General features: G+C 40.7%; 1 protein-coding gene across 11 annotated transcripts in view; it reads left to right on the top strand.

Annotated features, from left to right (window-relative positions):
- The window catches only part of ADAM22 (ADAM metallopeptidase domain 22), a 137797-nt gene that overhangs the window by 55779 nt on the left and 54867 nt on the right, over positions 1 to 27151 (top strand). For all 11 annotated transcript variants that reach the window (XM_055707457.1, XM_055707467.1, XM_055707458.1 and 8 more), the window contains exons 4-7: positions 6551 to 6617; positions 20670 to 20752; positions 25294 to 25357; positions 25928 to 25997. In XM_055707457.1, the coding sequence (XP_055563432.1) occupies positions 6551 to 6617; positions 20670 to 20752; positions 25294 to 25357; positions 25928 to 25997 (284 nt within the window). The remainder of the gene's footprint in view (positions 1 to 6550; positions 6618 to 20669; positions 20753 to 25293; positions 25358 to 25927; positions 25998 to 27151) is intronic.

Below are 27151 nucleotides of genomic sequence, written 5' to 3' on the forward strand. Positions count from 1 at the left end.
TGGCAGATAGAAACATGCCTTCTGTTCCCTCTCTAGTTTTCCACTTTCTTTGTGCTTGTTTCATGATAATAATCAACCTGCCTTCTCTTTCCTGGTGTATGGGCTGTTCTAAAACATTACCTCCCCTAATCACTGCTCCAGTATCTATTACCCCTGTTAATAAAAGGAGTCTTTCAGCACTTTTCTTAAAGCAACATGCTGGTAGTTTCCCATCTTCTACAATGATCTCCTTATATGAATCTGATTCCCTCCCTTTTCCCTTTTTTGAGGGGGGTAGATTCCACTTTTATAATTGAATTATAATTTAGACCTTTCCCAGGTTACTTGGTAGAGGATGTACACCACGGGGGAAAAATCTACTGCTTGATGGGAAGTTTCCTCATCCACATGTGCTTGGTACCCAAACAGAGCCTATTCTTTTTACCGCAGCCCTCTCAAGTGTGGTGTTGCAGGAGGCTCCCTTCTCACAGCTTGCTTCTGCAGCGTGGGTTAGCATTAGTTGTACAGTTGATATGGCATCTTTCTCTTATCAGTGTCTCCATCATTTCCCCGAATCCGTTGTTCTCTAGAATGTCTCCATATGTCTGTTGTCAATTTCCTACTGGCATTCGACCCATCCAGACCTTTCAGCTGCTTTCAGCTAACACTCTTGTCCTCCTTCTAAGTAATGCATCTCAGCTCAGATCTCTCATTTGATGTCCTTGTCTGGCATCGTATTTGGTCTGCAATTTCAGGTGTACATAATAGAGCTGTGGAGGCAGAAATGAGGGTAAACAGAGAAGAAATGATGAAGAATTCCCCCAGTGACAAAGGAGACACAGCAATGATACCAGGTTATCATGAAACCAGCCATTTCTGTCATTTGTAACACTGATATGCCAGCAAAGATGCATTTTAGTACTGTGATTATGAACTTCTTTTATTTCTACCATCATTAAGGTTTTAATTCTTCCTATGGCCTCTGAAGAGTTCCCTATAATTTCTGCTGGTTTTCTTCTATAACTTTTAGGCATGCCATCTTCACAGTCTCTTAAATGGAGCGTTAACTTTTGTTCAGAAGCTGGTGATGGGCATTTTCCTTCTTTTCCTGAAAATGAAAGTTTCTATTTCATTTCCAGGGATAATTCCCACTTTGTTATCCATTTCATATTCAAAAGTAAATCTGTTGGCTTTTAAAAAATCTTTAATGGCCTCTTTTTGATTCTTTCAAGTTGAAGTGCTTTATAATCTGGTTTTTCTTTCTGTTTCTTTAAACACTTGGCCTGTTCTGTCCTCTTTTCTCTTGCCACCTCATTTTCCCCCCTCTTTTTGCTTCCTAGAGCAGCATCTTTCTGCTGGGGAACCCATCTTTCCAAAGCTCATCTGTTTGCCTGGGTTCCCAATCCCGGCTTTGGTTTGGTAAACCTCATATGCAAATGTACAGTTAATTCAAGGTAGAATTTAATTGCCTATACATGTATGATTTTGGATAGTTTCCTTAGTTGGGGCCGCCTTCTGTATGAGAATTCCCTCAGCTGCCGCCTCCTGTGTATAATTGTTGTGACTGTTTGGGAGAGCTGGAAGAGCAGAGAGGAGCTTGCTCATTTTTTTTTGTTCTGGCTGTTATGCTATTGGGTCTGTATGGGATGGACTCATATGGTTGTGACTTAAGATAATGCTCCAAAAAATGCTGCTGCTGTAAACAAAACTACACTACTTGATTTCTGTACATTTTAAAAACAACAGACCTCTGAAAACAGAATTGCTATTATTAACATAGCTGGTTTTTCCTTGTAAAAGCCACAGATCACATGTGCTTCTTTCCTGTGAAGTGTTTTATTTTTAGGTCTTAACATATGCAGGTTTTTGCCGTGCATTTTCAAAGAATTTGTATCAATGCCTCAGCAAATGTTTCTGAAAATCTCATTCTTCAGTGTTGTCTTTTATAGTGTAGATATTTTTTTACTGGAATTGTCTACATCCTTTGTGCTTCTAGGATTTTTTTCCCCACAATCTGTGTTGAATTTTTTTTTCACGTGCAGATTTTCTTTACAATTGATACCAAAACTACTACTTAAACTGACAAAGATGGGTTTTAAGAGAGATTGGCAGGCAAGCTAAATTATTCCAATTTTATGTCTACCATAGGAAAGGGCTGTACAATTTATGTTGAAATGCATGTTATTTTAATGCTGATTGCTCCGTGTCTTATGTTGCTTAAATAATTTTCATTGTGTTTCACAAGTGCTTCAGTATAGCTTTCTGTTTGTTTTAAAGTAATGGCTTTTATTAAAATGACACAGTTCTGTGCCTCACTGTTACTGAAGACAAAACATTATTCCACCTATAAGATGATTTCATGAGAGAAGCATATCTTTTGGCATAAGTTTCCAAGACCGCAAGTAACTGTGAGGCTGTAGCTTAGTTTATAATAGGGCTGATGGCATTATTTGATCTGCAAGTGTTGTGTTTTTTTATATTTTCCATGCAGTGAGTCATAATATTAGTACTACTAAAGCATAACATGGCATCATCTGTGGCTTTTTCTACTAATAAAATATTCCTAGACGTGTCCTACCTGCCATGTTACTTAGGTAGGCTCTAAAAATGTCTTTACATTTCAGACCTATCATCTGTTTGTACACTCTGGGCTTGGTCCCCAGAAGCTGTGCAGGCTGGCGACCCCATGGCGTTTCTCTTCCAGCCAGGCTCATATTGGGAATGGAGGCACCTGCAACAGACCTTGAGAGGCAGGGGGATGCCAGCAGCTCCCCAGCCATTTCCAGCCCTTCTGTCCCAAAAGCAGGGACTGAGCAGGACAGCGAAATGGATGGACCTGTTTAGGAATTGTTCTCTTGGCCTACTCTGAAAATAAATACAACTTGAACAACCTGGGTGTGTCCATCAGAGGGGTGGGTGGGTGGGAGAAGAGCAGCTGACTGACCACCAGCAACCCTAGAGCTGGATGCCAGGGGACCCTAAATAACCACCAGGAGAAACAGGACCCTGCCAGCGTGCAGGCAGAGCAGTCCAGGTCAGGTCAGAGAGGTGTGTGGCCAACTGCCCTATCCCAGTGGCCCAAGGCAGATGCTGAGATAGAAGCAGAAGAACAGAATAAGCATGTATGAGGCTTCCCCAGAGTCCTTTTCAAGCACTCCAAGATTTTCTCAGTCAGGTACAATTTCTGTGCATTCGGCAGCCCTCAGTTATGTCCATAAACTTGTCCATTCCCAGCTTGAACCAGTACAGACCTCCAGCATCCATGCTTTCCTGTGGCAAGAGGTTCCACATTGTAACCAGGGGCTGTGCCAGAAAAGATCTCTTTTTATTAGTTTTGAGCTTACTGGCCTTTTCTATTACCTCCCTAGCTCTTGCATTGTACAAGGCAGAGAATGATCAATTTCTGTTTTCTTATGCCAGACGCAATTTCCAGATCTTGGAGAACATAACGTGATCTTCCAGAACATAAAGATATTAACAGCAGTATCTTTTAAAAAGCAGTAATTTTGTCAGACCCATGTGAGAAGACCCTGTGCTTCTCCTTGTTAGCCCTGCAAATACAACTGTAAACCCTCTCTCTGAGTTAAGTTATTCTGTTCGATCTCTGTCTTTTGTACTGTATGATTACTTTAATATCTTAGATTTTATAATCTCTTGCATCTTCCTTGGCACAAAACCCTTTGTGGTCAGATAAGGATGACCTTAGATTAAATGAGTCCCCCAGAAATAACTGAGAGTAAACCTAGAGCCCTAAGCTATAGAACTGGCTTTAGTAAACATGTGGAAGCATAGAACTTTGCTGGAAAGTGTAGTGAAAGCCGAAAACTATGTATCTAAAGCAAGCTAAACTAAATACATTTTAAGAGAGCATTTGTCTAAATTCCTGAATCTGGAAAATATTCAGACCTTATGGGAGTCTTTGAGCTTCCCCCAGGTGGATGAGTATCTTAAATATTTAATACTCACTTCTAAGATGAATTAGAGGATTGTAATCAGTAACTCAAACAGCATCTTCTAGTTGCCTTTCATAATGGGTTACTTGCCGGCTGCTGTGCAAAGCATCAATAAAGGTATATGGGCCTGACCAAAATTAAGGGGGTACTAGAGGTTGAATCTGGGGGCAGTTGGTCGTGCTGGTTCTGCGGTGGCCAGAGGAGTTGCTTGCTTTCTTTCTCCTCTATTGACAGCTGTTCAGGTATGTTCCCTCTCTTGCGTCAGTCCTGGAGCTTATTGTACCTCTTTACAAAGGACTTCAATTACCTAATGCAGCAAAACCGTGGGTTTGTTGAACCATTTCAGTGTACTCTGATGAGTGCCGATACTGACACCAGGAGTGTCTTGATGAGTGTTAGTTCTGACACTGAGAGTATTTCGATGAGTGCTTGTGTTGACACAAGATAGGTTCAGCACTTGCTGCTGAGGAGCCGCTGAGACCTCCTGCCTTCAGCAGCAACCAGCTGTGAACTCCCTGTGACTGAGGAGACACCACTCCATGGACAGTTGTCCCATGGGTGCTCCTGTTCAGAAACTTACTAGCATCCCTCTTTTTGTTGCCTCTGTTGCTTACACTTAGATAAAAAGTTGTTTGGTTTTTTTTCTAACATCAAGTTTTCATTGAGTCACTGACAGTCCGTGTACATTTGAGGTTCTGCCAGTGTCTTCTGTAACCTAATTAGCTACCTTTACATCTTGGTGTATGAACTCTGGTGCACTCATATCCCCTCACAACTCAATTTTTCGCTAGACTTCAGAAGCTTTCCATTCCCTGGTTATCCCCAGAGCCTCTCTGTGCTTCCAGGTAATTGAACTTTTTAGCAAAGCTGTCCAGTACCTGTCTTCAGTATTTGAAAAGAGGTCTCCTTTGGACAGTGGTATTAATCTTACCTCAGTTTGACTGGAAATACATCTTCTTTGATGTATTCTGGGATGACAGTTGTGTTTTTCAGGAAGACACCATATTGATCTGGCAAATCATTTTGCCAGAAACAAGTGCAGTCATGTCTCTCTCCTTTGTAAACCAGGCCCTCCAAAACAGCATAACAGAAATTCCCTCCAGCCCTTAAGTGCATAAATTTGCTGTTTGTACAATTGAATTTGATCCTGTTTCTAATATGAAGTCCTGAAGATCATCCAGCTCTTTCCTGTGGGAGTTTTTCAATATTCTTCTTTATTCCCCATGCTTTCCAATTAGCCTTATCAGCATATTTAACTAGACCGCTCCTAGCTTTTGTGCCTGGGTTATTAATGCAGATACCAAGCTGGCAGTTTGCAGGGCTGATACTGAAGGACCTGTGCTACCCACATCGTCCTGCTAGGGGCTTGCTCTGTGCCTATGTGAGCTAAAAAGTCTGTGGCCCTTCTGCCTGTTTAGCCAGGGCCAAGAGCAGCACCGGGTGGCTGCTGCCCTGGGTGCCGCTCAGCTGTCCTTGCCCTCGACAGCACGTCAGTTCACCTCTAGCCTGGGTATTTTGTTGTTTGAAGGAGAAATGTTTGATTTTGCCTCTTTTGCTGAGAAGGTCCGTGCTCGTTGCCCTCTGTCCCATCAGTCAGAGTGCCTGTCGCCATGTTTTCTTTAACAATTCTAAATCTTTTCCAGTTTAATCACCTCTGAAGTGGGACAATAGCAAATCTTTATACAGATTTCATCTCAGTAAAATTTTACAGTCTTTGAAAATGTTGGGTGAAGTTTCTGATGGAGATCGTCTGCTTGCCTAGAGAGTAACTTACAAGAGAGAGGATTTGACTGGGTTTAGCGTTGATGTTTCTTAGTAAATACAGCATGCCTTTAGCTTATAAGCATTTGCCTCAGGTCTGATTGTTTTTTCAGTGTTTGTTCCAAAGCCTTGTGTCCTTTTGAGGCTGGGTTTGCTGTTGCCCGGAGCGTTTCCCTCTGGCATTGCTGCAGCTGCAGGGTCCCCAGGGTGGGCATGAGGGGGGGTGTGTGGAGGCCTGGCCTGGCAGCCCCAGGGCAGCCTGGTGCCCACCCGGACACCTGCACTGAGCCTGGGGTGCGGTGCAGCCCTCTGGCTGGTGGCTTTGCCAGCCGATTTAGTGTGGTCCAGGGCTCACCATATTGGCATTACAGGGTCATTTCACTGCTGTGCCATTGTGTCTTTGGGAGTCTGTCAGAGGCAGCTGCCATTTTCCCCTCAGATGCAGCCTGCCATGGGAGTGACTATGAGAGGCTTCTCATCATTTCTCATCCTTATGCTTTTTTTTTTTTCTTTTTATGAAAGTTCACCTAACTTCCATACTGTTCACTTTTAGCAGCAAATAGAAGAGTCTCTTGAATTGAAATCATTGTCAGTGGCTGTTTGTGAACCCTCTGTGAAGAACCCACCCACTCACCCCTTGGTTTTCCTTGTCCTGCCTTCTGGTATTAAAAATCAATGTGTCCCATGCACTGTGTAACTCTGTTGGAAGCGGCTGTTTCAGTGATTTTTATGAACATTTTAGGAAAAGTATCCTGCAGGTTTTGCCCTTTTCAAATGTAAATGTTTAATCAGTGCTTGCTGTGAGGGAGTGCAAGAACACATGCACAAGGCTTATGGTTCTTTTTTTCTTCTTGCAGTGACCTGTTGTCTTCTGAGTATCTTGAGAGGCATATTGAGCAAGGTGGCAAGACAGTGGAAGTTAAAGTAAGAATTTCCTTCTTATGCTTTGCTTTTTTTAATTTGCTTTGCTTTTGATCTTAATGCAAACTCACTTATTTTTTTGAGAGATATCTGATTTTTTAGGTGATTTGTTTTACTCTTCTGAGGCAAGCATGTTTCACGTCTTCTAAGATTCCAGCTTTTTAAATAAGAAACTTTATTAGCAAATTAATACATTGATGTTTATATCAAAATTGTATCTATTAAAAATGTATACATGGTAGCTCTTTTTTCTAGTAAATAAAATTAACTTTTGATGCCTATTGAAGAAGATCCTTCTGGTTTGGTAGCTAGCATTTCCTCATTGTACTAAACCCCAAGTGTGTTGGTTTTAATGAGAATAGCAGGATTTATTGTATAATGTTTCCAAATATCTAGTCCATGTCTCAAATGGTGGATTTCTTTCTCTGGATATTTGTTGGCATGATGACGACAAGGTCCTCTTTGTTGCAGTTGTCTTCCGTGAAATGTCCCACTGCCTTTGCAGGAGTGTTTTGTTATTTGTGTGGAACATGGGAGAACTTTCTTGAGAACCTTCTGTTTGTTAGAACAGTATTTTGTAGATGTCAGGTATAAAATTGCTTTAGGTTACACAAAATGTGCATGAATGTAATATATGCTGTGCATAATAGAAACTCTTCGAATTCGCCTATCAGGCCAAATTTTGTTCAATGTTTACATTTTATTAAAAAAAATCCGAAAGTCTTTTACTAAATCTGAGATCACCTAAATACTCTGGAACAAATGCATTAACCCGTGTAATGTGAAAGCGGAAGTGGACAAAACAATCCTTTAGCCATTGAGTAGCTGAATCCTTCAGCCACTGAGTAGCTGAAGATATGTTTCCTTTGGTTTTATCCCTTTCTGGCATTTGCAAACTTGAAATCTGCTTTTTTTACTCTCTGATAATAGTCTGCATACATTATCAGACTGAGGCAAACACAGAGGTGTTCTATTAAATTGTAAAGACTAATTTCTCAGTCAGCTGTGCTCTGCAATCAAGAAGTCTTGACTCAGATTCAGAATATGACTCAAAGCAGGAATAAAGATAATAGCTGATATTAATAAGAACAAAACAATCCATTTGTCTGCATCAAGGTATATAAGCAAGTTAGCTAAGTTAATCTATCTGAGTCCCATCACTGAATTAGGACAAATCTGTTTCTGATGAGTAAGCCTTAATCAAGCAAGGAAATGTTTGACATCAGTGGCTCTTCTCTGTGAGTACTCTTGAATTGCATGGGGAAGAGACAGGAGGATCAGGCCTTTCAGAGGAAGGGTCATGAAGTGTCTTCTGGGCAAAACATCTCCCAGTCTCCAGGGTCCCAGAGATTATTTCCCCTTCAGTTAGTTGCTGTGCAGGGTCATGGTATACCTTCAGGATGGCTATCACTGCTTCAGTCGGTACTCTTTACATCTGCTTTAAGTAGAGAACTGGTGTTGCTGCGTTGACCCTTGATGCTTGAGATGAACTGAATTGGGAATGGAAGGGTCACAAGGATGCACTGCAAAGGCAGGGCATTGCTGCTCAGGTGATCTGTTTCCTTCTCCAGGCTGCTTTGCACCTTGTGCACTGAACCCAGGGGTGCAGGGGTGGCTGGGGTGCATGGGGGGCTCTTCTGCCCCCTCCTTACCCACCTCTCTGGGAGCTCGGCAGGCAGCAGGCCTATGGAAGCACGCCAAGAAGGTGGATGTGTATTTTTTGCTTGTTTTGCTGCCTCTGAGTGCCTGGGATTAGAGGAGAGGGGAGCAGCTGCTGTGACACGTCTGGAAGGGCCCATTGGCCTCAGTCATGGGCACGTTTTCAGAAAAGTTCAGATATCAAAAGATTTTTGGAAGAATGCAGGCTGCTGAGTACATTTCGGTGCCAGACACTGAGTGAGGCTAATTTCAGTACCCAATAGCTGTTTAAAAATAAATCTGGTTCCCTCTAACCAGCCAGTATTTTTCAGAGCACCTGTAAATGCCCTGGAGAGCCCTGTTTGTTGAAGAGCCCAGCAGTATCTGTTTTGCATTTGAGAAACTGAACTCTGGTTTTATATCAAATGTTTTGAAAATATTACTGGGAATACAAGAATTTTTCATAATGGTGATTTAGTACCTTGAGTTTCTATGGAAATCATTCACAGTAACTGGTAAAACCACCTTGAAATCAGTACTTACAATACACACCAGGCAAAATATAATTATTACACTAAATTTTAGGGATTGTGCAGATTGCTCAGATACTTACTTAAAAATAGCTAGTAAAAGGGTTCAGTTTATAAATAAATCACAAAATATGCACTATGCTACACAGCATATTCCTTAGCAGAAGCAGGAGAAGAGGTATTTCAGAAAGGACCCAGGTTTCTGTCAGTTGCTTCAACATGCTGCTTTTCACCCACCTCTCTGCAATTTGTCTTTGGCTGTAGGCAGAAACAGAGGCGGCCTGGCAACACCTCTCTTGCTGCTTTGGTGGGAGAAAGTGAGAGAAAGAAAATGTCTATCTGCCATCCACTGCCAGCTGCAGGCTTTGAGCAAGCCTGTTTATACAGCAAAAGTGCCTCCTCTGTACTTGGCTGCCTCAGTGACGTAAGGAGAGATGTATTTTAAAATCCATGTGTTTCCCCCTTGCATTTCCCAGTGCAGGAATACTGCACAAACATGCAAATTGGCAGTGCTGCAGTTGTGCCATCGGCAATATGGGAGAAGACAGGAGCTTTGACTTGCTGCAGGAATGCAGATATATGTACACTCAGCAGTTTAGGAGTGTTACAGGCATGAATGTGTCCGGGAAGCAGATGCCTGCCTTGGCTCATATGCAACGTGGAGTTGATAACTACTTTTGCCACTCCTCCCCCTCTCCATCCCCCCAGTAAAACTTCCTGTGCTGTAAAGTACATATGGATCTCCTGCCGTTAGTTAGGATGCTTCAGAGAGGAGAGGGGGGCAGGGAAAGGGAGGAAAAGGGAGAAACATTCAGATCATTAAAAACCACTTTGAAGGAGCAAAAGGATTTTTATATGGAGGAGAGTTCACAGTTTAACACAACTTTTTATTAGAAGAGAAATTTGAATGACATTTGATTGCTGCATAATTCGTTAATACATTGGACCGTTGTGAAGGTGGAACATTACACATGTTTTTGCAGGGTGCCAACATTTAGCAGCTGCAGAAGAGAGGCTTCTCTGTTATAAGTCCTTGTTGATTTGGCACAGTTAGGCAGCACCTAAGACATTCTTATTAAACCAGCAACAACATGCAGCACTTAAGAAAAACAAAAGGAGGCATATCTTTGAATCATTTCAGTGTTGTTGTTCCCCCCCCCAATCCTCCTTTAATTTAGATCATGCCTCTAACTGCTAGGAAAGCAGCAGTATTGGCCTAAATTCCCTCTGGTAGCAAAGAGAATAATCAATTAATAAGAAAGAGAAAAACCCTTCATGCATTGCCTTTTCCCGATTGTGTCAGTCCAGATCATCCTATGCTCACAGCACATAAATACTCAACTTGTGTATACTTAATGTTGCTGCAATATAGCTCTGTGTCCTTTTATCTTTCTTTCTTTTTGGGTTATCATTCTGTCACTGATGCTGTCAGTAAGATGAAAGGAAAAAAACAGCTGTAGTGCTCAGTAATTCACATTGCTGGGTTTTTCTCCCTCAGAAGGAACTGCTGATATCTATTCTGTGACATTTTCTCATATAAAGTGTTTCAGTTTTCCTCTTTGGAGAATGTAGAAATAAATGTTTCTGCCTGTATTCCCTCAAAACGCTGGACAATTCTATGGGTTCTTAGAAAATTCCTTTCTGAAAAAAAGTAGACAATGAAAATAATTTAGCTCCCAGTCAAAGAACTTGCACAGGTAGAGTTGTGGTAAACAAATGTAATAAAGTTTTGATGACATGTTTAAATATAACTAGAAGGAACTATATTTCATAGGCAACCCTAAGTTCTTAAGTTTGGTGGTATAAACACAATATGTGTATTATGGGCACAGTATTACAGCAAGAGTGCTCACAGCATAAAAGAACATTGCTTTTTGCTTCTACTTCACAGCATGTGCATAATCGTGACATCAAACAACACAGTTAAATTCTAGGTACTGTTTTTCTTCATTGTAGGTGTTGACAGAGAAACTTTGGCCAAACTTGCCCTGTGGCTTAAGATTGCCTTGTGGCTTTGTGTCGCCAGCTGTGCTGAGCCATATTGCTGGCCCCTGTGGTGCTCAGCCACTGCTGTGCGGCAGCGAGCGTGGGCAGGGCAGTGCCCAGTGCCCTCCTTCAGGCTGCCCGCAGCCGTCCTCCTGAGCTGGGGTGCCCTGGAGTGACCTTGTGCTCTGACGTCGTACTAGCAGAGGTGCTGTTATTGCAGTTAGGGGAATCAGGGTTGTGGGGAAAATGCATTTTAATCCTGCACAGCAAAGCAGAGCCCTTAGTTTGCAAAAATAGTCATTATTTCCCTTTGCTGTGTGCATTTGTTTGGCTAGTAGCATGCGCAAAATGCCTGTTACTGTAGCTTACAGCTGTCATAATGCCTGTGCACAAGAGGGGAAAATTACTTCATTGCCCTGCTGTGATTAAAGTCTTGGCTTGATGTGTATTTGAAGGGCTCTTTAAATGCCCTTTTAAAGGAATATAATATAGAAGGGAGAAAACCACTAAAATCTTGAAAGGCTAGAGAGGACCGGGGACCCCTGACATGATGGGTATTGCATTTTCTGTTAAGCTCCCTCCTTCAAATCTTGTCTGCTTGAGGAGGAGTTAGGGTACAGTCCCTTGACTGAGGGCAACATCTGTGTATGTCTTAGGGCCTGTATTTGATGAGACCTTACCCTAGAGTAACATTCCAACATTTTGCTGTATCACCACAGGTTTGATCTGTTCAATTGTAAGGCCACTATAATTTGCAGTGTGGCTAGTAAAAACACGGAGCCAGTGAGCAGGTAATTTTTATCATTGACTTACACGTTTCCAATTTTATAGCAAGGTGCTTCTACCAGCATCTTCCAGTTTTAAGGACATCCACTGTCAGAGCTCCGTAGAAGAATCTCTTAGTTTTTCTTCAGCTTTTGATAATTCACCATTTTGTAACCAGAGGAAGGTGTTTTGACTTGCCAGAAAAGCCTGTATGCTAAACAGGCGTTCCTGTGAGGGATTACATTTTCCTCCTGAAAACTGGAGCACCATTTTGGCTGGCAGGAAGGGGTGGGAGGGGAGTGCAGAGAGCCTCTGCCCTGGGACGCGGGAGCCTGGGGCTGGTGTGGAGCTGCGTGTGCATGTACCCAGAGCTTGCACAACCTGGTGATGAGCCCCTGGGTGAGAAAAGAAATTGGAAAGGAACAAATCATAAATAATGCAGGAATTATATATGACTATTTCTGGCAGGGCTTTTTCCACTGTGTCCGGAGACTACGGAAGCTGTTAGTACCAGAAAAATCACTCTCTTGCTTGTTTGAGAGAAAATTTTGCATAAGGGTTCCTGTTATGTCATCAGAGCTCCTCTCCTCCCTCAACAGAGCTCTGCTTGCCTCATGGCAAGTTATTAAAAATCTAGGCCATAATCTACTTTCTACTGATAGCAGTAAACTAGCCAAAGAAGAGCTGACAGGGAGTCTTTGAGTCTGACACAGTTTAGCAGGGGATTCCTGCAAGGTTGATCTTCAGACTGCTCTCATAAAATATTTTTATTAATGACTTAGGCTAAAAAAAAGAAGTGTGTGTATATTAATGAAATTTGCTAGCAGTACGAAACTGGAAAGCATTACAGTGCACAGAAGGATCAGATGGAAAACTGGCTATCTTTGACCGAAATGGGATGAAATCGGATAGAATAAATGGCAAATTCTTTCACTTAGGGACTAATCATAGGTGTTTTTGATGTATGATGGGAGTTCATCAATTGAAAGTTTCACAAGGGGAAGATCAGTGTGTAGTAGTGGAGCAGGGAATGACTGTATGGTTCATACCTTAGAGGATGCTGCCATCGCAAAGGGAACTGTGGTCTCAGAGTATACTGGTCAAATGGCTTCCTGTAGATTTTGGCTAGAATTAATGTTACTGTATGTGCCCTGATGCTTTCACAAAATTTTTAGATTTCTGTGTGTTTTCAGTTATTCTGGACATTTTTTTTTTTTTTTTGAGTCAGTGTCATGCTGCCACACTGAGTTGATAGGTATTGAGAAATATCTCACTTGCCTGTTTTAGCATTGTTTGAATTGTGAAGGTAATCTCTTTGGAGGTTAGTAAAACATAGTATCCTTTGGGGGGTACCAGGGCAAGATAATCAGCCATCACATATAATGCATTTGCCTTACCTAATGATCCTGCAGGCTGGCACTGTTAATACACATTTGCATTAATTTTTTTTTTTTTTGTATCTGTTTATCTCCTTGCTATTACCAGCTTACTTTCTACATGCATCCTGCTACTGAGAAGGAGGAAATCAAAAGTGCAGCTTTCAGTATTAGGAGTCTTTCCCAGGCCATGTTTTTGAATATGCTATGCTAGAATGAATCTCAGATAGTGACTCATGTAGGATTTTGCAGGTTTAATTATCTTGTCTTCCTTTTCTTTGTGACAAAAAAAAAACCAAAACAAAAAACAAGTCCTGTGTTTTTTGGCTAGTCCTGGGAGGGGAAAAAATTGTCAGAAAGTGGAAACCATCAAAAGCTTAAAACATACATCCCATTGTGAATGTGAGTCCTAGTGATAAAGTCCTGATTCTGCTGTAGTGAGAAGCTGGGTAACTTTCAGAGGGAAGGCAGCAGTGCAGTGCTTGAATCTGCAGAAAAGTCCTACCAGACTTTGTGCACCTCATGAGTTACTTTCCATGAGCTACACACACAACATACATAGGCAGAGAGTGGCATCAGCCAAGTGTTCTGTAAACTCTGTGCAAGGACTGAGTATAGCTAAGAGAAACTAATTATTGCTGTAACACTAAAGAACATTAAATCCCTGTGTAGATGCTCTTATTAAAGAATAAAAGTATCATTTTGTGTTTAACTTAATCCCTTTGAAGGGCTGTGAAGCTAAGCAAATGGAAGCTGCTGACCTTCTGAAAGAGTGCTCCATGCAAGACTTCAGCGTACTTTAGCCTGACATCTTTTTTACTTGATCTTAACTTCTGTAAATAGTTTTGCTGAGACTCATCTGTTGTTTCTTATGGATACTGAGCCAGCACTGTATTATATACAGTAGGTTAATGTTTCTGGACACAGTCTCAAGCTCTGTGAATTCTCACTTAAAGAGAAGTTTCTGTCATTCAGAAATAATAAGCCAATAAGGAAATCTAATTTTTTCTCCATTTTACTCAGAACTTTATCTTCTGACTGACTGGTATCCACGTAGGCGCATGCCAACATCTCATCTTCTGTGTTGTGTTTATAGTAACCTTGTACATCATGTGCTTATAACTTGGCTTCAGACTCGGGCTAGGCTGATGAGCTGATGTGACAGATTAGTATGAGTAGATTATAAAGGATTTTCATATAGTCCTTTAAAATATTTATTCTCTTTTCCCTACATACAGGCAGCACTAATGGGGCAAAATGACTGTCATTAAAATTACTTGTATGCCGTGACTCAGACACACTAGGCACTGCTGCAGGAGCCAACTTAGAGACATCAGAATAGACAGGAAGAGGTAACCAGCCCTGTTCTCCTTTGCCTCATCTTTATCCAGCAACTGATAAATAAAATAATTTTCCCTAAGACCAAGGTGTAAGGCAAGGCAAGTCAAGAGCCTGTTTACCAAGCAGATGCCAAGGCAGCTCCCAGACCAGATGGTGTTGCGCTGGCATGAGCTTTCTTTCCACACCCTGCAGCTATGCTCATGCAGCATCATCTCTCGTAGCTACTGGGCAGTAAACACAAGCCTCATTTGGCCTCTGAACTGGGAAGCTGGGCTGATAGCACATGCCATCTGCTCCAAGCGCCTACCGTGAGTCACCAATGGCAGTTGGAGTGAGTCTTCTGTGTGCAGGATCCTGTCACATACACATGTGTCTATGTTTTTTAAGAGTGCTGCCAACAGTCTTTAAACATGGGCATTTTGTGGAGAAGTCCTAGAAGTGGTGATGCTTTATGCTAATTTTGGAATCCATATTTCTGATTTCAGAATCTGAAATAGCATTATAACCTGATGTCACTACAGCATGTCAGCTCTCAGTTGTGTGAGTACGTGATAGCTGTCCCCCTAGAAAGGGCGAGCACCATTCACATTTTCAAAACAGTTGGCTTTCATGAGTCTATAGTACACTGTAGCTACATCCAGAGACCTACTCTGCAAAGAGGTGATGCCAGGGTCCCTGGAATTGTTGCTGAGGTGTGTAAGGGCTGAGCCCAGGGCTCTGCTGCAGAACAGCACAGTCCTGCCAGCCAGGCCCCTGCCTTTGCTGAAGCACATGTCAATTAGAAGAGATTTTCTCTCGATGCAGTTGCACATGTGAAAGTGCCATTTTGACTTTTCTATTTACAAATAGAAACCCATCTGTAACGAGTCATTTTCTGCTGTAGAAGTCAGCAAGAGGGTGAGCATTTTCTTCTGTTCCTTTTTCTCATGCAGTCTTAGTTATCATTGGTTCAAAACTTGTGCAAGCATCAATAATTTGTAAACAGATCTAAGTGATTGCTAAGGAAACAGTATTAAAACTAGTGACCCCACAGTGGGTAGCGCTTTAAAAAGCTAATCATTATCTGGCACTTCACACAATGGTGGTGTGGTCATTAGCTGGCCTTCTGGGAGCTTTCTGCTGCAAGGAAAGAGGAACGGTGTTACTAGGATCTGAACTAGATGAGCAATCTTCTTATCCTTTGGTGTTAAAATAGGAATATGTTTCCTTGAGTGTTAAAATAGGAATATGTAGCTGCTGGAAGGAGGAAGTTGTTAGTTTTAGGGTCAGTGCTCGAGTGTAGCGTAAGTTTTAGTGGCTAGCACCAATCCTAATTGCAGAAAATTGCTTACTTGGAGATCTGATTTCAGGTGTTACTTGAAAGCAGATGAATGTGCATCCTTAATTTTCCTCCCCTGGGAAGGTCATAGTGTCTCCGAGGTGAATAACAAACACTGTCAGTGTATGGTCAGCAGATGATTTCTTCACTGAGACTGCAAAGAAGAGTGAACCGCCACCATCACTGACTGTTGTGGCTGTTTTCTTCCTTCACTTGTTTCCCCCCTTCATTGTGAGTATCAATGTACATGTTTTTCGTCTCTTTTGTGTTTACTCAGCAGCTGGTGCCTCTCTTGGCAGGGACAAACTATCTTAAAGGACACAGGTGGAAACAGATTTTACTTGCATTGCTAACATCTCTGCCTTCTCATTTTTTAGTATCTTTGCCACTCTACCTGCCCAGATAGGCTGCAGGGAAACTTGGACTGACATATGCAAGAAGGGTTGCATGCTGGTTGGTGGGGAGCTGTAGCAGTTCACAGCGCAAGATACTCCTAATTCAGGATTTTTCTATAATTATCCAACTTAAACATCAAGATGAAGATTAAGTCATAAACTTACCAGTGTCATAATGTTTTGTTTTAACTGACCCTGGTGTCATTCTGATATTTTTTCTGTTTTGGTAGGATGTTACTGCATTTGTAGCTACCCAAATCAGTAGACTTCTTATTAAAGATTTGTATATTCTGTATTGCTCTTGGAAGTCACGGTAAGGCTGAGAGGTTTCATGACGGAAAGAGAGCTTACTGAACTGAAGAAACGAAAAAAAAGAATGCCATGGGCATTGGCAGAAAATTCGCCTTGCATCGTGCTAACCACAGCATGAGCAGTGGCTGTGTGCCTTGAGGAGACAAAAATATTGAACTTCTCTCTGCTATAGCATTAAGACTGCCTTTGGGTACGGCATGAGTGTATGTGTGTTGCAGGTCTGTGTCACAGACATTGTCACCAGGCTGACCTTGTCACATAGGAGATGTTATTTAGCCTAATTTTCTCCCATTGACTCGACATTGGCCAGGCTTGGTCTTAGAGCAGGAAGGGGTAAATGTGCTGCTCTCTCTGAGGCTGACATAGGTTAGAAAAGCTGTTTTATTTTCTCTTTATATTAACACCAAACCATTCCCCAGTAGCCCACAGAGGCCAGTGTGGAGGTTTGCTTTGTTGAGATGGTCCATTATTGTCTGCTTTTGACAGAGCAGAGTGGGACTCTAATAGCTACAGAAAGCCAGTAGCTTTTCAGAAAACACCCTTGATGCTCTGGATTGAACTGTTGTTGGTAACATGTGCTGATTTCAGCTCTTGGAAGAACTCTTAATTTTCATATATGACCAGAATATTTTTAGGAAAAAAAGATATATTTTTTTTTTTTTAGTTTCTGTCTCGCTGCTACAGATACCAATAGAGAAGAGAGACAAGCTCAGTCCTTCAGTATTTCTAAGAGCAGAGTAAAAGAAGGTAAATGTGATGATCACGTTTAGTCTCTTGGTGGTCTTAGATCTCCCATATACTGCAATTCTTCCTGCAGTACAGTGTATTTGATTGCAGCACCTGCTATAAAAGAGCTTTAATACTGAGTAAAAGAGTCTCAGCACTGCAGGCAAGCAACAACAGGAACCTCTTGTCCAAAATTGCATGTTTGAAAAGAAAACACTGACCTGTAGAGCCCCTTCAGTTGTCCTGACTTTCAGTACAGAACCAGTTCTAGACTTTGTAGCTTTAAGTGCTTCTCTCTTCACAGGTTTTGTGGACTGTTAAAAACCAGACCCCCAAAAGTACAGTACAGAATTGGCACCCTCCCCACCACGTGCCACATGTTGCTGGCATGTTTTATCTGCTTGCAACACCATTAAGGGGTGCTAAGCAATCACTCCCAGAGCCGTCCAGTGGTACTGCCATCTGGTTTCACTGCAGCACCTCTTATTTCCTTGCTGAGATTATAACAATCCTCAGGACTTCATTTAGGAGCATCCTGACAACAGGATTTCTTACACTGGGAGAGTTCTTTCCAGAAAAACAACCATCATACCACTAGTGCATCAAGTACTTGAAAAAAGCGATTTTTATTTAAACCCCTTAAATTTTATTAACTGGTTTGAGGTGACTTACATTATGTTGATAGGAATATAAGTCTGTATGTAAAAAATATCCCCCCGATGTCAGCATGTAGAAGTAAATGTTTTATAGTGATAAGAATCAGTCCCCAAGACTAAGAAGATCAGTCATATTTCTGTCTCCACCAGAATTACTGTGAACTTCAGTAGATCAGTGAGTTAAGTAATTTGATTAAAGAGAGTAGAATTTGTGTGTCAGAGTTGTGTTTTTCCTAGGCAAGAATTTGAGCTCCTTTTCTTATATTTTTCTTTTCTAGATCTGTATGCATAAAAATTTGTTCATGGATTTGTTATGGAATAAATTAATTTGGAGCTACTATCATGAAGCATTTATTTGATTCTCATTAAGAAGATCAAAACACACTTTTGAGCCACAGGCTTGGATTCTTAGTATGAAAAAATGTTCCTTCTGGTTATAAAGACATGGTTTTGCAAACTAATGGAGCCTGAGATTCTACTTCTGGAACATATTAACTACATTTTCTGAGAAAAAAACCTAATTTGTCTAATTATTTCAAATTCCTTCCACAGCTAGAACTCTGTACAACTCCCTCCTGATAGTTTTTTCAATATTATTCCCATGTTAATTTACTTACTCCAGTTATATCTTTTACAGGAATACTACTGCAAAAGTTCTGTTTAGAGAATATTTTATTGCTTACAAGGTTTTAGCTCATCCATATAGTTTGATTGTTGGTTTTGTTACTAGATTACTGGAGTCTGTTTGTTTACTTTTTATTCAGGAAAGACCTGAAAGCCTTAAGTGGTACTGTGATCCTATAGTGGGGGACATCCTACAGACTGAAAGAAAAATCTCAATTGAAGAGATCTTAAAGTAACTAAGATATAGGAAGTAAGTAGGTATAAAAAAGGAGAAAAAAATAGAGACAATGAGCCAAGGTTTTGGGAAAAACAGGCTAAGAGGTAATCTGTCTAAAATCCCATGTAACTTAAGGTATTGGTGGCAAAAATGCATGAGTGCAAAGCAGAAACGCAAACCATCTCCTTTTCATTTGTATTCCATCTGAGTCCAAAATGCTTGGTGGTCCTGAGAAATGCTGGTCCAAAGGTGGTGGATCATACATCTTATGCCAGACACCCCACTGTAGCCTTGTGTGGAGGATCAGCCCTGGAGCTTCTCACAGACATGAGCCGCGTAAACATCAGCACAGCCTGCTTGAATATTATCTGCACGACACCGGTACCATTTTTGTGCAGACATCTTAGTAGAGAGGTCCCATGGTGGGTAGCACGAAGGTCCTCCTGAAGGTCAGTTCGGTGAAGGTGTTCTATATCTGTACTAGATACAGAGAGAAGACAACACCAAGGTGGAGAGCAGCAGGAGAGGTGGCTGCTGTCACTGCAGCAAGTGGAAGGAAGAAGTGGTATGTAGAAGACAAGACATAAAGAGACTGAAAGAAATTGGGCTGGGGTGGGGGTGAAAGTGACACTTAATGAAAGATATGGCACAGGGATTCTCCTCACAAGAGTGAAGCAACAAGCCTGCCAAATAATGCGAGGCTCGCAGCCTGTCCTATCAGGTGTTGCGTTTCTCTGTGGTGCTGCTGTTGCTGGTCATGGCAGCTGCGAGCTGCCCCCGGTGCGCCACACCAAGTGCTTTGGGTCCATGCATACAGGAATGCCCTAGAGAAGATTTTGAGGAGGAGCTAATGATTTTCAGTGGCCAGGTTGAGAAGCAACGGCAAGCACCCACACTCTGACAAGCAGGCTCCTGTCATCTCTTATGGAGAGCACATCAAAACAGAGGCACCCTTGTAGTTGCTTTCAAAAATAGTTTGCGTGCCTTGCAGAAAACAGAACAGGGCTTCCTGCTCAACCAACATATTTATGTGTTTTCTTACCTTTTGCCTGATGTTGATAATTTTTTTCATTTTTCATATTTGAAAAATAAAATAGAAAAGCATTTAATGTCAGATGTCTAAACTGACTGTGCTATGCATCATGCAAGTGACTACTGGCTTCTGAAAAAGCAGTAATTATACTGCCTTTCCTTCCCTGCAGTAAATGGACATAAATGTTCATATGACTGGGTACATTAGGCTAGGTGGATTATTCATACATGTGGTGGTAGAGAATAGAAATAGTAAAGTGTTGCTATTAGAAAAAAAAAAAAAAAGCAAGCACTGAAAATCATCTTCATAATCCTTTAACTAACAGTAGTGCAGTAATATAGCATAGCTGAATTTGGCAAGGCGTCAATAGGTAAGTTCCTCTGCAGGGTAGAGTGGCAGTGAGAATTTAAGAGATGCTTAAATTGTTTTTCTAATTTTGTGTACGAATATTGACAACGTACAGTACTGAATACATTCAGTGCATGTGCAGTAGGGCTTACTTTGCTGTCAGTGTGACTTCTGTGAAACTAAGGGGGGATTTTTTGAGTAAAGTCTGCTGGATTTGATTTTAAAGGTGTATATTTTATTTGCAGAAGAGAAGAGGCAAATATTTGTTTTCATTGTATTGCTTTACTGCTTCGTTATACATAAAGTTTCCATTAGTTTTGGAGCACTAGTGAGCACTTCTGATTTGTTCTGTTTTAATCAGGTATTAGTATTATTATTTGATAAGCATACCTTTCTCCTCAGAAGCAGGGAATTGCCTTACCCTCCGAGCAGAGTTCATCTTGTCTGATGTAGCCATGTGCAGACCAGGTGTTGAGTCTAAGCCCCCTGTTTCCAGCTTTTTTCCTAGTCATTGAAGAAAGATTGGCACTTCTGGAGTCATTTGTCTCTGAAATCTGTCTTGGGATGCCAGGGATTTCACACTGAAAATACCTTCATTTGGTGTAGAAAGTTGAAATGATGATGTTTGTTTGGCTACCAAACCATGGCTAAAAGGAGGTGGGATGATAGTCAATTCTTGGTGCCATGTCAGTGGTTTTGCCATGTATTTATGAAAAATCAGTGTTTGATGGGATGGGCTGCGATACTGTGGGATGTCCTGTGGATTTACAATCTCAATTTCCAATTTCAGGGAGGAGAACATTGCTATTATCAGGGAGAAATTAGAGGAAATCCTGTATCATTTGTTGCCTTGTCAACATGCCATGGATTACAGTAAGTCTGCTGTTTTGTTTTTACTGGCCTTTGATTATTAGTCCTCTAAGCAAAATAAAGATTATAGTAAAATAAGTGCCTTTTATTTTACTACTAGTTTTTCACCAATACTAAGTACTCAACAATCTTTAGAAAAGATGGTTCTAATTTGAACCTTGCAAAAGCCTTGTTTGCGTGTTTTCAGAACTTACTGACAAAGCATGCAAGTTTCTTTCCTTTTTTTTTTAACTGAGGACGTATGACAGTGGCCAGTTACTGTTTTAAGATAGTTTGTTATAAAGACGGAAGAGTAAAAGTAGCTGAAAACATCCTATTCTACAAGAATAAAAAACACCACCAGTATTGACATGATTGACATGAACCATTTGGAAATTATGTTCTTTTCTTGTTGCTACAATTCTGTATTTTATCTTTCTTTTCTACTCTCTTTACAAAGGAAAGTGTCGTTTTAGAGTTTCTCTTGTCCTATCCATTTTCTTCACAGAATTGCTGGCCTTAGGCTGTGTGCATGGGATAATACTTTTGATATAGTGAAATCTTGGAACATCTGCAACAAAGGATATAACATTGTGTAATAATAATTTTTTTAAAAAGTGCATTATTTTATTGACAATATAATTAAAGTTTCTGTCATCTGAACGTTATGTGGAACTGTGTGTTGACTGTACAGCTTTTGGACCTGTCTGCTTTTGGCACTACTGAAGGATGCTAGTCAGGTTTTCCGAGCAAGTAACTTCAGTGTCTATTGAATCTGGGAAGTAGGGGATCTCAGTGTTTTTGATACTGAGATCAGCTTGAAAAGTCATGGCAGCAAGTGTGCCTATGTGGAGATTACCTGAGCTTTGCCTTTTTCTGAGGAAGCAGAGCTTAGTTGGTGGAAATAATCTTCAGCTTACTGTCCATCTCCAACTATTCGGTAGTTTTGGTATCAGACACATAAGTATACATATTTAAGTAGTGTCTTTCTTTTTCATTTGCATATTCTTTGTTAGGAAGGGGGAGAATGCATGCAGAAGATTTGTCATCCTTGTGTTTGTCTGATTTACAGCTGTGTTTATCTCTTTTTATGATTAAGGTTGAGCAGCTGAAGAAACCTGAGCCCAGTTTCAATATGGACAGTGAGCCTAAAAATAGTAGCATCCTAATGCATCCTGAGCCACTGCATGGCTTCCATTAGCAGTGATCCATTAGGTCTTGGCCCCTGCTAAGTCCTAGGAGAAAAAGCAGGAAGGAAGGAGAGGATGCGTGTGTCCTTTCCCGCCCTCCCTTTGTGGGTTTGTTCATAAGACTGACCCTCCTGCTGCTCTGTATTATTAAATTGCCTGATACTCAAATTGGTCTCTTCTAACACAGTTAGGTGATGAAAGATGCATTTTTCCCCTGTATAATTCAGCTCTCCCTGAGAGGTATCATTTTTTCCCCCCTTTTTCTGATACAATAAAGTTTCAGCAGTTACCCTTCACACAAAATACAATATGAAGCTTACTATAGCAGGCCGGTAATTCCAGCATCCAGTATGATAAAGTAATGTTTTCCTGAGCTGTATTAAACTCACATTCTCTGCCACTGCATTGCCATCGTTACAACTAGCTCCTCCACAGTTGATTTTAAATGCTAAGTAATTACTAGAAACTTACACTGGCAATCAGAGCTCCTTAGCTCCCGCCACAGTTTGGAGCATCTCGCTGGGGTAAAGGAAGCTGGGGACCGTTATCTTCTTATAAGGTCTGCAGGGCAGGAGCTTTGCTTTCATGAATTTTAGGAGGTGTGTAAGACACAACAGATGCCTATAACAGAATAAAAAGCTTCATATTCCCAAAGTTCATGCTAATATCCTCTTACTTACCCCTAGATCTTGGCCAGTAACAGCAGAATTGTTCATATATGTGAGAAAATCTTGTGGGTTTTTTAATCATAAATTATGAGTCCTTCTGTTGGTAGTGTCTAAGTTGTGGACTTCCTTTTATGAGTTAAATTAATTGTATGACTGGCTGGCTGACAGAATAATCAAAATTATGAATTTCTTCTCTTAATCAATTTAGTAATGAAAAACGTATCTCTGCAACCTTAACTCCAAGTGAGCCGTTTATTTTGGTTGGGGTTTGTTTGTTTGTTTTCTGTGGGATATGCAATAACCACAGTTCCCTATGAGTTAATACAAAAAACTTTGACTGCAAAACGCAGTGGTTGCTGGGATGTGAATAACTGTGATCAGGCACGAGGTGGGCACCTGTGTTTCAAGACCAGTGGCACAGACACCAGGTTGGTCTATGATTTTGCTGCCCACTGGTGGTGAATATAAAAACCGCTCTTATTACTGCAAATCAGATTTTCACAACTTCTATTTGAATAATATGCACACTCAAAATCCAGGATTTTAATATGGCCCGTGTTTTGCTATTGCTTTATAACACATCCGTGAGCATGTGATTTGTTCACAGAGCACTGGACTATTGAAGTCAGTTGGAAAAGAGGCATGAGTGCTTTGAGCGGGCAAGTCAGATCTGTAGGTCAGCCGTGACTGTTATTCTTGACGCTATTGAGTGATTTGATCAGAGGTCAGTGCAGCTGGGTGCAACCATTGCATGAGAAGCCATTTGCTGATAGCGCTTCGTCTTGCAGATTGTGCTTAAGTAAAATTGCAGTTAGAGGGAAGGAAGTTTTGCCTGAAAAATTGCTGCAGGATGTTCCCAAATCTCATTTTATTCCCAGGTACAGAAGCTTTGGCAGGTGCTAGAATATTTATTTTAAGATGTGTAGGCAGTATTTATTTCAAAAGAGTAGGCACAGGTAATTTGAAAGGTGAGGCAGCTTTAAATTGTAGATATACTCATGATCACACTTGATATATGTTATACAGCCAGTAACTCTAGGTACTTCTGTGAATGTCAAATGGTTAACCCCAGAAGTGAATGGTATTAAGAGAAGTATGCTCATTAATTAATACCTGTAATTGTTTCCAAGCTTAAAATATGTTTATATTTATTAATAGTTACAAAAGGAATGACACTGTTTTACTGACTGCATCTGGTCCTGTGCAGAACCAAAATTAATATCGCTGTTAAAAAAAAAAAGCAAAAAAACTGCATAAGAAAAAAGAAAAGTATCTGGTTTTGTTCTTTATAATTCTGGTGGAGGGTTTTTGATGCCTAAAAGTTTGCTAAAGAGTAATCTAAATAAATAAATGATTTTGCTTTCATGCTGCTGTTGTCCTGTGTGCCAAGTTTGAACTTACAGTTTACATTTATGGTCAAGCTTAAAGCTTTTAGTAGTGCCTCTTTGAAAGGTACGTGCTGATACAGTCTAATCCCAACCATGCGTGCATGCCACTGCAGCGGAGACAAAATTATATTAAAAAATGCTGATTTGATTGAAGAAACAGAATGGTAGTGATATAAGAAATGCTCTTTGGCTTTATGCTCTTGCAGGGTAATGTCTGTATCAACACTTTCTTCTAAGGTGCAATTCAACCACACTTGTGCATCCTGCATTATGTTAAAGACTAAACCTCAGTACACTCTTTACCTTAGTAAACTAGACGTAACACTTAATAGAAAACATCCTTACAGGAACAGACCACACCTTTGCTGTACCATTGAGTGGTAACGTAAAAGCATCTGATGTTACTGTCACAGACTATCTTCACCTATTTAGAGAGCCTTAACAGTTCAGTTTGTTCTTCATTTCAAGTTGAATTGTGTGTTGGAATTTAGTATGGAAAATTGGTGACTGTATGTGGGCAAGCAAAGTGACATTTTCTTAGATATGTGGCAGTGTGCTTATCATGAATGACCTTCAAATTTCTGTGGTTGAGGAGATTTTATGCCATTAAGAAAGAGACCATGAGTACTTTTCCACAACCATGGGAGAAGTTATAGTCCTCTGTATCTCTTTTCACCACAAACCACTGGAAGCCTTTCTGATGGGGTTTCCTGTCTCCTTATCGTGAACATCACATAATCTCCATATTGGTATGTTAATGTGTATACCCATTAATGTTTAATGGAAATACAAACTAACTCAATTCAAAAAGAAAAGCCATCTATCATAATTATTATTGCTGAAATGCCCAAAACAGCCCTCTATGCCCAAAAGAGTCAATTATGACCTTTGTAATCAAAAACATTAAAACCCAAGGATCAATTCAATTCAATAATATTTGTATTCGGGGGGAAAGCTGTATATGTTCCTAAAGACAGGTGCCTTAGTTACCTGTTGCAGGTAGCTCTCTCTTGCATGGCAGTGGGGGCTCTGAACTGGATTTTCAGGTGGATAAATTAGCCAATATTTGTGGCCTTCGCATGTGTTGTAGAGAAGCTTTGGGAAAGAAAGAAGAGTCTGTATCACCAGGGAGAGAACATCTTTCTAAAGTGAAGAAACAAAAGATTGACTCAGAATTATGTTCATTTCCTGAAACCATTTTTAACTGCTTCCTTTTCTAAATATTTAAATTTTTAAAATATATGAACTTCTTAAAATTACTTCCATGTTGCACTATATTTGTTTATTAAATCAGTATTTACATTTCCTGCTCTTGACAGTGGGATGTTCTTTGATGGAAATCATACTTACCTTATTGAGCCAGATGAAAACTACACTTCAGATGTAAGTAGAACTTAATTAGTGCTCCAGTGTTGTTTGTTGAATACAGACATTCATGGGCACAGGGTAGGCATAAGGCTCTGGGAGCTCATACGGGAGTCCCCATCATCACAGACAAAAATAGACCTCCAAAAATTAGATGGTGGTACGTGTGTACTGTGTAATGTGTAATGCTTGGATGTAGAGCGTTGCAGCACCAGAGGGTGATGAGGGTCCTTTGGCGCCAGCTGGAGAAGCCTCTCAGTGCCCTGTCCCCTTCTCCAGCACTTCCTGCTCTGGATTCGTTAACATCCCTCTCCTCCTGTTCCAGCCTTTACTCTAGTTCTGGAGCTCCCATGACTCTCATGAAAGTTCCCTGGGCAGCTCTCTTAGCTCTGAGTGTGCTCAGCCACTCAGATGATTAACTGTGGCATTAACAATCACATCACAGTTGGGAAGAGTGTAGAGTAATGGTGCCTTGCAGCTTGCATGTTCTCTAGTGTAGATGCTGGATAACAAGGACCTTTAGAACTTTCTATTTAATGCCCATGAGATGGATTAGTTTATAATACATGCAATGATTTACTATTTCAGGATGACTTCCATTTCCACTCTGTTTACAAATCCAAGTTGTTTGAGTTTCCTTCGGATGATCTGCCATCTGGTATGGTTTTTTTTGATATTCATGACTTACTGACTTGTCTTAGTTTAAGGCCAAATTCGTTAAACATGTTTGATAGATAATATTCTGATAGTATACTGTTTATTTGTATATCTCTTCTTTTTCCTAATTAAATAAAAAAGCACTGAAAAAAAAAAAAGAATATGAAACACTGAAAGCACTGGAAAAGAACCTGAAGCACTGAAAAACCCCTGATTCAATGAATGACACCTCTCCTAGACCTTCATGTTCTGATGTATGTTTCTCTTAACAAGTCATGTGGTCTCTGGACTGCATTATATGCTAGTAGTTGTAGACAGGAAAGGACTGAGGTAGCCTAAAGATGTTGAGAATAAACCCCACGTTGCCAGTGGTTGACAACTCTTAGTGGATTTTTCCTACTTTGAGATAAAGGGTGAGTACCATGGTGTGAGCAGAAGACTAGGAGCCAAGAATTTGCCAAACACCATTGCTGTTCAGTGACTCTCTCATCTTCAGTCCATTAAGCATCTTTCACAGTACTGGCTGCAGTGTGGGTCATGTATTTCAGTACAAATTAATTTGGAGGCAGAAGCAGTTTCAAGTGCTTTGTAGTGATGAATCCCCATAAACAGTTTATATTGTGTGTGGATGGAGAAGAGGTTCTTTTAAAAAGATATTCTTCATCTTGGAAGTTGGCTTGATATTTAAAGCTAAAATTGCAGTATTCGTGGCATATCTGCATTCTGTCATGGATTTGCCAATTTTACAGATGTGTTTTCCTACTCTAGAAAATATATCTTGGATAAATAAAACTGTTCTTCATAGACACTGTCATTTTGGTAGAAACCACCTTGGATTTCTTCAGGAGAATTACAGACGTCTAATCATCTTGTTACAAACTGTTTGTCCTATGGTAATAGTTGGATCTGGGATCTTACGGTGCTGTGTACCGCACAAAGGTGGGCCCTTCCCTGCAAAACAGTGTGTGCAGGTTTGCTAGTTGTTAAGCAATTAGAATCATTCAGAGAGCTAATGAGAAAAAACAAGGGAAATTGCTACTGTTGGGGCACCTTGATTTCAGTTCTGAAGAAGGAATCTTTTAGTCTAAACAAAATTAGTATCCCAGCCTGGTGCCTTATGTCCTCTGCTGGTGATTGCCCAGGCAAGGTGGAGAA

The sequence above is a fragment of the Falco cherrug genome, chromosome 4 (assembly GCF_023634085.1).
Source record: "Falco cherrug isolate bFalChe1 chromosome 4, bFalChe1.pri, whole genome shotgun sequence".
Taxonomy (NCBI): Eukaryota; Metazoa; Chordata; class Aves; order Falconiformes; family Falconidae; genus Falco; species Falco cherrug.